The sequence below is a fragment of the Salvelinus sp. IW2-2015 genome, linkage group LG11, assembly GCF_002910315.2.
Source record: "Salvelinus sp. IW2-2015 linkage group LG11, ASM291031v2, whole genome shotgun sequence".
In the NCBI taxonomy this organism is placed as follows: domain Eukaryota; kingdom Metazoa; phylum Chordata; class Actinopteri; order Salmoniformes; family Salmonidae; genus Salvelinus; species Salvelinus sp. IW2-2015.
In genome coordinates, this window is record NC_036851.1 from 30616061 (window position 1) to 30631026 (window position 14966).

At 43.1% G+C, this 14966-nt stretch overlaps 1 protein-coding gene across 1 annotated transcript in view; it reads left to right on the forward strand.

Moving 5' to 3' along the window:
- The window catches only part of LOC111970158 (extended synaptotagmin-1), a 98823-nt gene that overhangs the window by 13406 nt on the left and 70451 nt on the right, over positions 1-14966 (forward strand). Inside the window, 13 exon segments of the mRNA XM_070445830.1 lie at positions 3005-3181; positions 3506-3588; positions 3862-3910; positions 4064-4153; positions 4355-4456; positions 12836-12907; positions 13065-13151; positions 13334-13483; positions 13613-13732; positions 13811-13987; positions 14317-14402; positions 14621-14669; positions 14834-14923. Coding sequence (XP_070301931.1) covers positions 3005-3181; positions 3506-3588; positions 3862-3910; positions 4064-4153; positions 4355-4456; positions 12836-12907; positions 13065-13151; positions 13334-13483; positions 13613-13732; positions 13811-13987; positions 14317-14402; positions 14621-14669; positions 14834-14923 — 1332 coding nt within the window.

Sequence of the window (14966 nt, forward strand, 5' to 3'; positions counted from 1 at the left end):
CTCCCAGCCTATAGACAGCAACTAAAACAGGAAGCACCCGCGCTCAGGTCTGTTCAACGCTGGTCTGACCAATCGGATTCCACGCTTCAAGATTGCTTCGATCACGTGGACTGGGATATGTTCCGCATTGCGGCGAACAACAACATTGACGAATACGCTGATTCGGTGAGCGAGTTTATTAGCAAGTGCATTGGTGATGTTGTACCCAAAGCGTCTATTAAAACATTCCCCAACCAGAAACCGTGGATTGATGGCAGCATTCGCGCAAAACTGAAAGCTGCTTTTAATCAGGGCAAGGTGACTGGAAACATGACCGAATACAAACAGTGTAGCTATTCCCTCCGCAAGGCAATCAAACAAGCTAAGCGTCAGTATAGAGACAAAGTGGAGTCGCAATTCAACAGCTCAGACACGAGAGGTATGTGGCAGGGTCTACAGTCAATCACGGACTACAAAAGAAAAACCAGCCCCGTTGCGGACCACGATGCCTTGCTCCCAGACAGACTAAACACCTTTTTTGCTCGCTTTGAGGACAATACAGTGCCACTGACTTGGCCCGCTACCAAAACCTGCGGGCTCTCCTTCACTGTAGCCAACGTGAGTAAAACATTTAAATGTGTTAACCCTCGCAAGGCTGCAGGCCCAGACGGCATCCCCGGCCTCGTCCTCAGAGCATMCGCAGACCAGCTGGCTGGTGTGTTTACAGACATATTCAATCAATCCTTATCCCAGTCTGCTGTTCCCACATGCTTCAAGAYGGCCACCATTGTTCCTGTTCCCAAGAAAGCTAAGGTAACTGAGCTAAATGACTACCGCCCTGTAGCACTCACTTCCGTCATCATGAAGTGCTTTGAGAGACTAGTCAAGGACCAAGGATCACCTCCACCCTACCTGACACCCTAGACCCACTCCAATTTGCTTACCGCCCCAATAGGTCCACAGACGACGCAATCGCCATCACACTGCACACTGCCCTAACCCATCTGGACAAGAGGAATACCTATGTAAGAATGCTGTTCATCGATTACAGCTCAGCATTTAACACCATAGTACCCTCCAAACTCGTCATCAAGCTCAAGACCCTGGGTCRCGACCCCTCCCTGTGCAACTGGGTCCTGGACTTCCTGACGGGCCTCCCCCAGGTGGTGAGGGTAGGTAACAACATCTCCACCCCGCTGATCCTCAACACTGGGTCCCCACAAGGGTGCGTTCTCAGCCCTCTCCTGTACTCCCTGTTCACCCACGACTGCGTGGCCATGCACGCCTCCAACTCAATCAGAGACGGCCTACAGGGAGGAGGTGAGGGCCCTCGGAGTGTGGTGTCAGGAAAATAACCTCACACTCAATGTCAACAAAACAAAGGAGATGATCGTGGACTTCAGGAAACAGCAGAGGGAGCAGCCCCCCATCTACATTGACGGYACAGTAGTGGAGAGGGTGGAAAGTTTTAAGTTCCTCGGCATACACATCACGGACAAACTGAAATGGTCAGTTTGTCCGAAGCAGCACCTCTTCAACCTCAGGAGGCTGAAGAAATTCGGCTTGTCACCAAAAACACTCACAGACTTTTACAGATGCACAATCGAGAGCATCCTGTCGGGCTGTATCACCGCCTGGTACGGCAACTGCTCCGTCCATAACCGTAAGGCTCTCCAGAGGGTAGTGAGGTCTGCACAACGCATCACCGGGTGCAAACTACCTGCCCTCCAGGACACCTACACCACCCGATGTCACAGGAAGGCCAAAAAGATCATCAAGGACAACAACCACCCGAGCCACTGCCTGTTCACCCCGCTATCATCCAGAAGGCGAGGTCAATTTGTAAGACGCTCTGGATAAGAGCGTCTGCTAAATGACTTAAATGTAATGTAAATGTAAATGTCAGTACAGGTGCATCAAAGCGGTGACCGAGAGACTGAAAAACAGTTTCTATCTCAAGGCCATCAGACTGTTAAACAGCCATCACTAACATTGAGTGGCTGCTGTCAACATACTGACTCAACTATAGCCACTTTAATAATGGAAAAATGTATGTAATCAATTTATCACTAGCCACTTTAAACAATGCCACTTTATATAATGTTTACATACCCTACATTACTCATCTCATATGTATATACTGTACTCTATACCATCTGCTGCATCTTGCCATCTTGATGTAATGTATCACTAGCTACTTTAAACAATGCCACTTTATATAATGTTTTCATACCCTACATTACTCATCTCATATGTATATACTGTACTCTATACCATCTACTGCATCTTGCCTATGCTGTTTGGGCATCACTCATTCATATATTTTTATGTACATATTCTTGTTCATTCCTTTACACTTGTGTGTATAAGGTAGTTGTTGTGAAATTGTTAGGTTATATTACTTGTTAGATATTACTGCATGGTCGGAACTAGAAGCACAAGCATTTCGCCACACTCGCATTAACATCTGCTAACCATGTGTATGTGACAAATAAATTTGATTTMATTTTTATTTATTGTGGCCATCGAAATGTTAGCTATTAAAATCAGATCCAACAATAATATCAAGGGGCTAGAAATCCAAGGCTTCGTTGTATGTTGTATGCCGTTGTATCGTTGTATGCCGACATATGGTGCAATGATGCAAACAATTACTTTGATAGAACCCACAATCTACAGTATCTGCAATATTAAAGCTGATCTACCCCTAGAAATATATCTATATTTTTTAAACACTCTCCACAAACACTCTCCACAAACACTCTCCTTAAACACACTCCTTAAACACACACATTTACTCAGACCACAGACTCTATGTGTCTTGTCTGAGCTTATGACTGCCAAACTGATATACAGACGTTACACACAGTAGAGCTTATACCAGTATCAATCCTCTCACTGTCTTCCTCTGCCTCCCTCCCTCCCCATGAAATGCTCCATTGTTCCCTCTCTCTCTGAATCCCCTCTTTCCCCCTCTCTTTCTCTCTCTACTCCTCTCTCTCTCTCTGTCTCCCCCCTCTCTCAGGGTGTGGTACGTATCCACCTCTTGGAGGCTGATGACCTGCCAGCTAAGGACAACTACATGAAGGGTGTGATAGCGGGTTTGTCTGACCCGTATGCTCTGTGTAGGGTGGGGCCTCAGACTTTCACCTCCCACGTTGTGGACAACACTGTCTGTCCCAAGTGGGGAGAGATGTATGAGGTGAGGGGGCCAGGAGCCGGAGGATTGTAAAATCACTTATTCCTCTTTCATTGAATGTCATTGCCACATATTAGTGTTGCATTTACTGTTGGAAAATAGCATGTCTTGATTTCCATACCTTTATTTAGGAAGATAATGCATTACTTGGTAGAGAATGCATTGGTCCGGTAACGGAGTTGGGATTCCCCTATATGTGTGTGTGTCTATTAAGGGAAATCCACTGCCAACTGAGTAATCATATACAGTACACAGCCACATTGTCTCCTCATTCATGTCCTGTGTTTGGTCCTCATGGTGTTGTGTATGTCCATGTGTGTGTGTCAGGTCATAGTCCATGAAGTACCAGGTCAGGAGCTGGAGGTGGAGGTTTATGACAAAGACCCAGACAAGGATGACTTTCTGGGGAGGTAGCTACATCTCTGCCTGCCTGCCTGCCCATGGGTTTCTTTGTGCTGCACTGCCACTTTTTTACTGACTCCTGACCTTTCACCTCTCATAGTCCTGCCACTGAGTCAAAAGGAGAAGGATATAAAGTCTCCTAGTGTTTTAAATGTAGTGTTATCCTCTTGTTCTTAAATACTACGGGTTCTCCTTCCCTTGTTTTTCTCCATCGTCTTGATTTCTCTCTGTTTTTGTTTATTTCTCTATTTGTCTCTCTCCCTCTTTCCATTTTTCTCCAGAACCAAGATAGATTTGGGTATCGTCAAGAAGTCCAAAGTTGTTGATGAAGTGAGTTATTTGTATTATTGAATGTCTGATAAAGTTCGACATTTAACAAGATAACAATTTAACAAGATGACTCACAGCCCATTTAGAAGTAATGTCTATGCTTCCCCCATTACGTTATCATCACAATCTGTATATTTATGCTTTGTTTCTCAGTGGTTCACCTTGAAAGAAACCAAGTCAGGACGTGTCCATTTCAGACTGGAGTGGTTGGTCTTGTTGCCCAATACGGAGCGACTGGAACAGGTCTGCATCCATATCTTCCCTATCATAATATTCCTCCCGCAGTCAATGTGAAAGGAATATGATGCTCAGGCTGTCTTGTATGGTTAAACATTGTGGTGACTGTGTACACTGGCAGTGAGCCCGTAGTGAAGGAATGTGCAGAATGAACATTGCTTAGAGCTGAGTGCCTCTCCCCTTCTCTCCTCTCCACTCCTCCCCCAGGTTCTTCAGAGGAACGAGAGCATGACGGTGTCCAGTAAGACTTCTGACCCCCCCTCGGCAGCCATCTTGGCAGTGTATCTGGACAAGGCTGAAGCCCTTCCTGTGAGTCACCACACCTCATCAACCTTTCCCCCCTCCTCTCTCAGCCCCAAGCTGCTTCCTGTCTGTGGCTTTGCTAGGGTACAGCTGTAACTGTCGTTATGGTTCTTGTTACAGAGTTGTTCCCTACCATCTGCCCTTGTTCACTTCCCATCACTGAGCTGAGATAATTGGATAGATGTAAGGAATATCTCCACCTAGCTTTCAGGTAGGCTAGGTGGAGTTTCTGCCATGTTGCTTTCACGTATCCAGTCCTATTTGATCTGTTAAGGGGAGTGAATGGCAGGTGAGGGGAGAGAACAACAGCCACAGTGGTGGTGTGTTCAGCTTTAGACTTCCTGAAACTGTTTGCACACAGCTCTGTTGTTTCCTCTGTGCGTCAGGACGGCTTTGATTTCTGTACTGTTTTTCGGCGGTTGCCATGCAACATCTATGGCAGTAGTTACCAATCCTAGCTCTATAGCACTACAGAGTGTGCAGGCTTTTGTTACAAACCAAATGAAATCATATCAAACTTTATTTGCCACATGCGCCGAATACAACAAGTGTAGACTTTACCGTGAAATGCTTACTTAGTGCATTTCAAGAAGATGAAAATATTTACCAAGTAGGCTAAAATTAAAAGTAATAATAAAAAGTAACACAATAAGAATAACAATAACGAGGCTATATACAGGGGGCACCAGTACCGAGTCAGTGTGCAAGGGTACAGGCTAGTTGAAGTAATCTGTACATGTAGGTGGGGGCGAAGTGACTATGCATAGGTAACAAACAAACAGCAAGTAGCAGCAGTGTACAAAGGGGGGGGTCAATGTAAATAGTCCGGTGGTGATTTTATGAATTGTTCAGCAGTCTTATGGCTTGGGGGTGGAAGCTGTTGAGGAGCCTTTTGGTCCTAGACTTGGCCGTCCGGTACCGCTTGCCGTGCGGTAGCAGTGAAAACAATCTAACTTGGGTGACTGGAGTCTCTGACAATTTTATGGGCTTTCCTCTGACACCGCCTATTATATAGGTCCTGGATGGCAGGAAGCTTGGCCCCAGTGAGGTACTGGGCCGTTCGCACTACCCTCTGTAGCGCCTTATGGTCAGATTCCGAGCAGTTGCCATACCAGGTGGTGATGCATCCGGTCAGGATGCTCTCGATGGTGCAGCTGTAGAAKCTTTTGAGGATCTGGGGGGAGCCATGCCAAATCTTTTCAGTCTCCTGAGGGGGAAAAGGTTTTGTCGTGCCCTCTTCACGGCTGTCTTGGTATGTTTGGACCATGATAGTTTGTTGGTGATGTGGACACCAAGGAACTTGAAACTCTCGACCCGCTCCACTACAACCCCGTCGATGTTAATGGGGGCCTATTCGGCCTGCCTTTCCCTGTAGTCCACGATCAACTCCTTTGTCTTGCTCACATTGAGGGAGAGAGAGGTTGTTGTCAGGGCACCACACTGCCAGTTCTCTGACCTCCTCCATATAAGCTGTCTCATCGTTGTCGGTGATCAGGCCTACCACTGTTGTGTCGTCAGCAAACTTAATGATGGTGTTGGAGTCGTGTTTGGCCACGCAGTCGTGGGTGAACAGGGAATACAGGAGGGAACTAAGCACACACCCCTGAGTGGCCCCAGTGTTAATGATCAGCATGGCAGACTTGTTGTTGCCTACTCTTACCACCTGGGGTCGGCCCGTCAGGAAGTCCAGGATCCAGTTGCAGAGGGAGGTGTTTAGTCCCAGATTCCTTAGCTTAGTGATGAGCTTCGTGGGCACTATGGTGTTGAACACTGAGCTGTAGTCAATGAACAGCATCCTCACATAGGTGTTCCTTTTGTCCAGGTGAGAAATAACTACTCCTATTAACTACTCCTATAGAAATGGTAGTCTGTCAGGTACTCAGCAGGAAGGTCTGATTTCTCTATTATTAAAACAAGACCCAGATGGCAAATATAAAGACCCAGTCTATCTAAAAAACTAGAGGCCCCTTACACTTTAATGTTGTGATGCGAAAATACTAGCTAAATGCATAGCACTCAGAATTAAAAGGGTTTTTACCAGGTATTGTTCATCCTGATCAGACAGGTTTTATACATGGACAATACATTGGAGATAATATACGACAACTACTAGAAATAATAGAACATCATGAAACATATAAGAAGCCAGGAATGGTATTTATAGCGGATTTTGAAAAGGCATTTGATAAAGTAAGGGTAAGGTTTTCTTTCAATTTCGGTAATTCTCTTATAAAATGGGTAAAAATAATGTATAGCAACCCCAGGTGTAAAATAGTAAATAACGGCTACTTCTCAGAGAGTTTTGAATTGTCAAGAGGAGTTTTAAAAGGGTGTCCGCTGTCACCATATCTATTCGTTATGGCCATCGAAATGCTAGCTATTAAAATCAGATCCAATAACAACATTAGAGGATTAGAAATCCAAGGCTTAAAAACAAAGGTGTCCATGTATGCCGATGACTCAAGTTTTATGTTAAGTCCGCAAGCTAGATCCCTGCAATGTCTCATTAAAGATCTAGATAACTTTTCTGTACTCTCTAGACTAAAACCTAATTATGATAAGTGTACAATATTACGTATTGGATCCTCAAAAAATACAACTTTTACATTACCTTGCAGCTTACCAATAAAATGGGCTGATGGTGAAGTAGACATACTCGGTATTCATATCACAAAAGATATAAATAAGCTCTCCACAATGAATTTCAATAGAAAACTTGTAAAAATAGACAAGATCCTGCAACCATGGAGAGGTAAATACCTGTCTATTTATGGAAAAATTGCCCTGATTAACTCCTTAGTCATATCTCAGTTTACTAATTTACTTATGGCGCTGCCTACTCCTGATGATTCGTTTTTCAAATCATATGAGCAAAAAATATTTCGCTTTATCTGGGACGCTAAACCAGACAAAATAAAACGAGCCTATCTATATAATGAATATGAATTGGGTGGGTTGAGATGAATAAATATTAAAGCACTAAACCTTTCTCTAAAAGCTTCACTCATTCAAAAGTTTTACTTGAACCCTAAATGGTTCTCAAGTAGATAAATAAGAAAGCTCATCCATTGTTTAAAAATGGCCTTTTTGCCTTTGTGCAGATTGCCATGTCTCATTTTCGATTAATTGAAAATGATACTTTTTTCAAAGTATCTGTCTTTTTCAAACAAGCATTGCAGAGCTGGCTACAATTTCAATTTCATCCCCCTGAAAGATAGAACAAATATTACAACAAATATTATGGCTGAACTCAAATGTGCTGGTTGATAAAATACCTGTATTTATGGGAAAGATGTTTGAAAAGGGTATTTTGTTCTTAAGTTATATTGTAATGGTAGAGTTATGTCCTTCATGGAGTTATCAGAATTGTACAGGAAGGTCTGCTCAATCCAAGAGTACAACCAATTGATTACAGCATTGCCCCAAAAATGGAGGAGGCAGGTGGTAGCGGGAGGAGGTAGGGAACTGGTCTGTCTGCCCAATATAAAGGATCAAAACTGTTGGAGGAATAAAAATAGCATAAATAGGAAAGTATACCAGTTTCATTTGAGGACCAGGATGTTGACAACTGTGCCATACAGATTGCAAAATAGTTGGGAAGAGATTTTTGATGTACCGATTCCATGGTACATGTATGATGGATGTATCATCCATTGTATGAGTTGATATATAAAACAACGCTAGATTCAAGACTTTGTGCTTTTCAGCTAAAATTATTATATAGAATTCTTGCCACCAACAAAATGTTGAATATTTGGGGTATAAAATCATCGAAGCTCTGCAGATTTTGTTGTGAGGATACAGAATCAATAGACCATTTATTTTGGTATTGCCCGCAGGTAGCCTGTTTCTGGTCTCAGATTCAGGAATGGCTGAAAATGCATAGCATTGATCTAAAATTMACCCTAGAAATAGTACTGTTAGGAGATCTGGAGAGACCGGGGCAGTCAATTACTAATATACTAATACTTTAAGTAAAAGTATTTATCTTCAACACGCAATCTTCAGATTCTATTAGATAGATTGAAATTGTACATTAAACATCATAGCATAGTTGAAAGATATGTGTTGCGTAGAAACACAAAGTGGGTGGCCAGCAGAGATAGATGGGATGGGCTGAGGGAAGCTGAGGGTTGGTTTGTGGAATTGGAGACAAGTGGGAGTGGAGTTGCTGTGTGAGAGAGAGAAGGATGATCAAAAGATAAAGGGGAAAAAAAGTCAAAATAAATCATTATGAAAGTACATTTGAATGACACTAAGTGACAGTGTTTTTACAACTAATACCGGTTTGCCTGAGGCTGATGCCATGCAGGTGTTTGTACACATGCATATACACACACTCTCATTCAAATAAAAATAAACATATACAAGAACACACGCATACATGTAATAGTGCCAGATATGCACACACACATATAAAGTAGGCATTTCTGTTATGATTTCAGTTGTCCTTGATGTCCTTTGTTTAAAATTTATTATTTTGTAACATTTTTTTTGCATTGTTTGCTGTTTTCTTCTGTCTTTAAATTTTTTCTCCTTAGTTCTTCTCTTGGTTGTTGGTGCATTGGGGGGTTCTTGGGGGTGGGGAATGGAATATTTTTTTTTTTTTTTAATTCCGGGGGGGGCTGGGGGGGGGACTGTGGGAGGGGGCGCGAATGGTTGAGGGACAGCTATTGGGAGATCTTGGAGGGTTCGGGTTTCACAAGATTGTGATCATGAAAAAGGAAACTATGACATATATTTTATATCACTATCATGCACACGCACCCTCACACATAAGGATGGCTCTGTTGCGGAAAGACTGATACATGTTGATAGTGTCTTGATGCTGTATTGTTTGTCCTTCATGTTATAATTCTTTAATGTTACACCTTCCTTGTGTTTTTTGTAATAAATAATAAAAAAAGACTCGGTCAGGGAGAGGTTGAAAATGTCAGTGAAGACACTTGACAGTTGGTCCATGCATGCTTTGAGTACACGTCCTGGTAATCCATCTGGCCCAGCGGCTTTGTGAATGTTGACCTGTTTAAAGGTTTTGTTCACATCGGCTACCGAGAGCGTTATCACACAGTCATCCAGAATAGCTGGTGCTCTCGTGCATGCTTCAGTGTTGTTTGCCTCGAAGCGAGCATAAAAGGCATTTAGCTCGTCTTGTAGGCTCACGTCACTGGGCAGCTCGCTTCTGGGTTTCCCTTTGTAGTCCGTAATGGTTTTCAAGCCCTGCCACATCCGACGAGCGTCAGTGCCGGTGTAGTATGTTTCAATCTTAATCCTGTATTGACGCTTTGCTTGTTTGATGGTTCGTCTGAGGGCATAGCGGYATTTCTTATAAGCGTCCGGATTAGTCTCCCGCTCCTTGAAAGCGGCAGCTCTAGCCGATAGCTCGAAGCAGATGTTGCCTGTAATCCATGGCTTCTGGTTGGGATGTGTACGTACAGTCACTGTGGGGACGACGTCATCGATGCACTTATTGATGAAGCCGATGATTGAGGTGGTATACTCCTCAATGCCATTGGATGAATCCTGGAACATATTCTAGTCGGTGCTTGCAAAACAGTCCTGTAATGTAGCATCCGCGTCATCTGACCACTTCTGTATTGAGCGAGTCACTGTTACTTTCGGGTTTAGTTTTTACTTGTAAGCTGGAATCAGGAGGATAGAATTGTGGTCAGATTTGCCAAATGGAGGGCGGGGGAGAGCTGTGTGTGGAGTAAAGGTGGTCTTAGATATCCTTCTCGTCTGACTCATTAAAGGAAAACGTTTCTTCCAGTTCGTAGTGAGTAATCGCTTTTCTGATGTCCAGAAGTTATTTTTGGACATAAGAGACGGTAGCAGCAACATTATGTACACAATAAGTAAAAAAATAAGTTACGCAGAAAAAATAACAAAATTGCACAATTGGTTGGGAGAATGTAAAACGTCAGCCATGTTCTTCGGCGCCATCTTTACTATCTTAACTAATCAATTCTAATCATCAATCATTTGATTAGTTGAATTGGTTGTAGTGCTGAGCGATTAGTACTTTGAGGTCAGTTCGATTTCGGTTTGATTATGAAAAGATAATCACAGTATTATTAAATAATAACATAGCAATGATTTTAGACCTTTTTTAATGGAAATTTCAAGGCTGAAAAATAGTGAAAATTAAATTGCCAAAACATAGAAAATATTCCATTGTCTCTGTTAGGTCTACATTAGGTAGACATCAATAGAGAAAGAGTTTATTACTATGAAATAACACAATATTTCAGTTGTGTATATTACCAAGTTTTTATTTGATGACTTTATTATTTATCATTRCTTAAAGTCATCAACTCATCTCTGCTCAGACAGTAGCATTCTGCCAGCCAGACCATCTTACCTATGTTTTAAATTTTTTTACTTCACCTTTATTTAACTTGGCAAGCCAGTTAAGAACAAATTCTTACTTTCAATGACGGCCTAGGAACAGTGGGTTAACTTCCGGGGTCATCCCCCTCTTCAAAGGGGGTGACACTCTAGACCCAAACTGTTACAGACCTATATCCATCCTGCCCTGCCTTTCTAAAGTCTTCGAAAGCCAAGTTAACAAACAGACCACTGACCATTTCAAATCCCACCGTACCTTCTCCACTGTGCAATCCGGTTTCCGAGCTGGTCACGGGTGCACCTCAGCCACGCTCAAGGTACTAAACGATATCATAACCGCCATCGATAAAAGACAGTACAATGAAGCCGTCTTCATCGACCTGGCCAAGGCCTTCGACTCTGTCAATCACTGTATTCTTAATCGGCAGACTCAACAGCCTTGGTTTCTCAAATGACTGCCTCGCCTGGTTCACCAACTACTTCTCAGATAGAGTTCAGTGTGTCAAATCAGAGGGCCTGCTGTCAGGACCTCTGGCAGTCTCTATGGAGGTACCACAGGGTTCTCTCTTTTCTCTGTATATATCAACGATGTCGCTCTTGCTGCGGGTGATTCCTTGATCCACCTCTACGCAGACGACACCATTCTGTATACATCTGGCCCTTCTTCGGACACTGTTTTAACAAACCTCCAAACAAGCTTCAATGCCATACAACACTCCTTCCATGGCCTCCAACTGCTCTTAAACGCTAGTAAAACTAAATGCATTCTTTTCAACCGATCGCTGCTTGCACCCGCCCGCCCGACTAGCATCACTACTCTGGACAGTTTGGACTTGTAAACTCTCCTTCCAGACTCATATTAAGCATCTCCAATCCAAAATCAAATCTAGAATCGGCTTTCTATTTCACAACAAAACCTCCTTCACTCACTCTGCCAAACATACCCTCGTAAAACTGACTATCCTACCGATCCTCGACTTCGGCGATGTCATCTACAAAATAGCTTCCAATACTCTACTCAGCAAATTGGATGTAGTCTATCACAGTGCCATCCGTTTTGTTACCAAAGCGCCTTACACCACCCACCACTGCGACCTGTATGCTCTAGTCGGCTGGCCCTCGCTACATATTCGTTGCCAGACCCACTGGCTCCAGGTCAGCTATAAGTCTTTGCTAGGTAAAGCTCTGCCTTATCTCAGCTCACTGGTCACGATAACAACACCCACCCGTAGCACGCGCTCCAGCAGGTATATCTCACTGGTCATCCACAAAGCCAACACCTCCTTTGGCCGCGTTTCCTTCCAGTTCTCTGCAGCCAGTGACTGGAACGAATTGCAAAAATCACTGAAGTTGGAGACTTATATCTCCCTCACTAACTTTAAACATCAGCTATCTGAGCAGCTAACCAATCGCTGCAGCTGTACATAGTCCATCTGTAAATAGCCCACCCAATCTACCTACCTCATCCCCATATTGTTTTTATTTACTTTGCTGCTCATTTGCACACCAGTATCACTACTTACACAACATCATCTGCTCATCTATCACTCCAGTGTTAATCTGCTAAATTGTAATTACTTTGCTACTATGGCCTATTTATTGCCTTCCCTCCTCACGCCATTTGCACACACTGTATTTAGACTTTCTTTTTTCCCCTATTGTATTATTGACTGTACGCTTGTTTATTCCATGTGTAACTCTGTGTTGTTGTTTCTGTCGCACTGCTTTGCTTTATCTTGGCCAGGTCGCAGTTGTAAATGAGAACTTGTTCTCAACTAGCRTACCTGGTTAAATAAAGGCAAAATAATAAAAATATGAATACAATTTTGTGTTTATATAAGGGAATTCAAGTAATTGAACCGACGTCAGTCAAGTCATTTTTTTAATAACTGGGAAAAAATAAAATGTTGGTTAATCACGCCACACTAATCGGTTGTGTTAATGCTGGGCCGGAACAAACCCCCCCGTTGTGTTGTTAATGTTGGTTGTTTGTGTTTGCCTTATATTTCAATGTGTGTTTCTATGTTTGTGTTTTAGATGAAGAAGGGCAATAAAGAACCTAGTCCCATGGTGCAGTTGTCTGTGCAGGACATCACTCGAGAGAGCAGGGTAAGACTACCAGAGCAGTGACTTACGAGACTTATTCCATTCAGCTCCTATAGTGGAGAAAAGGACCAAACAGTGCTACCACAGTAGTAGACTATCTTTGCTTTGAAGTCAAACTCCCTCCTATTTCACTCTCAATTTTCCTTCACGTTGCTCTTAGACCTGTTGGACGACCATCAACCCAACGTGGGAGGATGCCTTCACCTTCTTTATCCCAGATCCACACAAGCAGTCAATAGACATTCAGGTATCTTGATATTCTAACTCCATTGGATAACATGTTCTGCACCCATTTGTCATCATGTTCATTTAATGAATGCTGCATTTATGTCTGTTTTTTCCACATAGCATTCTGTTCAATGACCACCGTCTCTTTTCTGTTTGTATTCTTCACTCAACATTCTCACTATCCTCCCATGTTTGTCTCAGGTGAAGGACAATGACCGGATACAGACTCTAGGTAGTCTGTCCATCCCTCTGTCCCGCCTGCTGTCGGGCCCCAACCTGTCTCTGGACCAGTGGTTCCAGCTAGACAAATCTGGCCCTGCCAGCCGCATCTACATCAACACTGTACTCAGGGTAAGGACTGGTACCTCCTCTCAATCCCAACCTACAGGTTGATGCACATCTAAAAACAAATTGCTCAGTTTGGCCTATGTAATGTATTATTCTATCTCTCTCTTTCTTTCATTCTTTCTTTCTTTTCAGGTGTTATGGTTAGATGAGGAAAACATCCCCACTTCCTCTACAGAAGCAGCCAACCTAGCAGCAGGTCTCTCAAAGATACGCCCCCAACAGACCTCCCCTGATCCCAGCTTTGCCACAGAGGTAAATAATGCCATGTTATGAGATAGCAATGTTGAAGAATGTAAGTCTGTGATGAAGTAAAGTGTTTTGTTGTTTTAGGGGGTGCTGAGAATCCACCTTCTAGAGGGCCAAAATCTGGTCCCCAAGGACAACATGATGGGGGGCATGGTGAAGGGCAAGAGTGACCCCTATGTCAAGATCAACATTGGGGGTGAGACCTTTGAAAGCCGGGTCATCAATAGGAACCTCAACCCCACCTGGAACGAGATGTATGAGGTAGGATATTACATAGTGGCCATGATTTTATTTGGTCGACCCAATAAATCAAATCTTGTGAAATATAATCTTAATTTCAAATCAGATATTTTTAACCAAACAAACAAAGCCATTGTTCAAAACGGACACTCATGCCACTGTAGGGTAATAATGAGTTCAAGGAGGTCTCTGCACTTCAGTAAACAGTAGAACCATAGAATGAGTGCTCAACAACCAGGACAGCAGGCTTAAACTGAGGACTTGCCTATTATCATTGTTTCCCTGTGTGTTTCCAGTTTTAGTATGTAGAATACTGCCCTTACTGAAGCTGTTGTTGTGTTGTCTCCCAGGTGGTTCTGACCACACTGCCTGGCCAGGAGCTGCATGTAGAGCTGTTTGATAAGGACATGGACATGAAGGATGACTTCATGGGAAGGTATGCAGGCGGTGACCCAAATGGCATCCTAGTCTATATATAGTGCACTACTTTAGGGTGCCATTTGGGATGCAAACAGTCTCTGGGAATTAGATAGGTTTCTATGGCAGGGACATGTAACTACTCCCATAGATTTATTTTTGCTCCATATTACATGTGTTTGTACAGTAGTTGGCTCTCTAAGTAGTTTGTTCTCTGATAGTGATGTACTGTTACAGGTTGAAGATCAGTCTGAAGGATATCATCACCTCTCAATACACTGACCAGGTGAGATCTACCTGCCTGCAATGGAGTTGACATGACTACGCACTCTAATTTAAACAAACCAATCACTGTACTGAATGTTGAACTTTACCATCCTATGTGAAAGCTTTTTAGTTACCCTGTTTCAATGGTAGGCTACACTGTGAGTTGCTGTCTCTCTTTTCCAGTGGTACACTCTGAATGATGTGAAGTCAGGTCGTGTTCACCTGGTACTGGAGTGGGTACCAACAGTATCAGAACCAGACAGACTGGATCAGGTCAGTCCTATTCTTCCAGTTTTAAATTCGTCCCCCAAATATT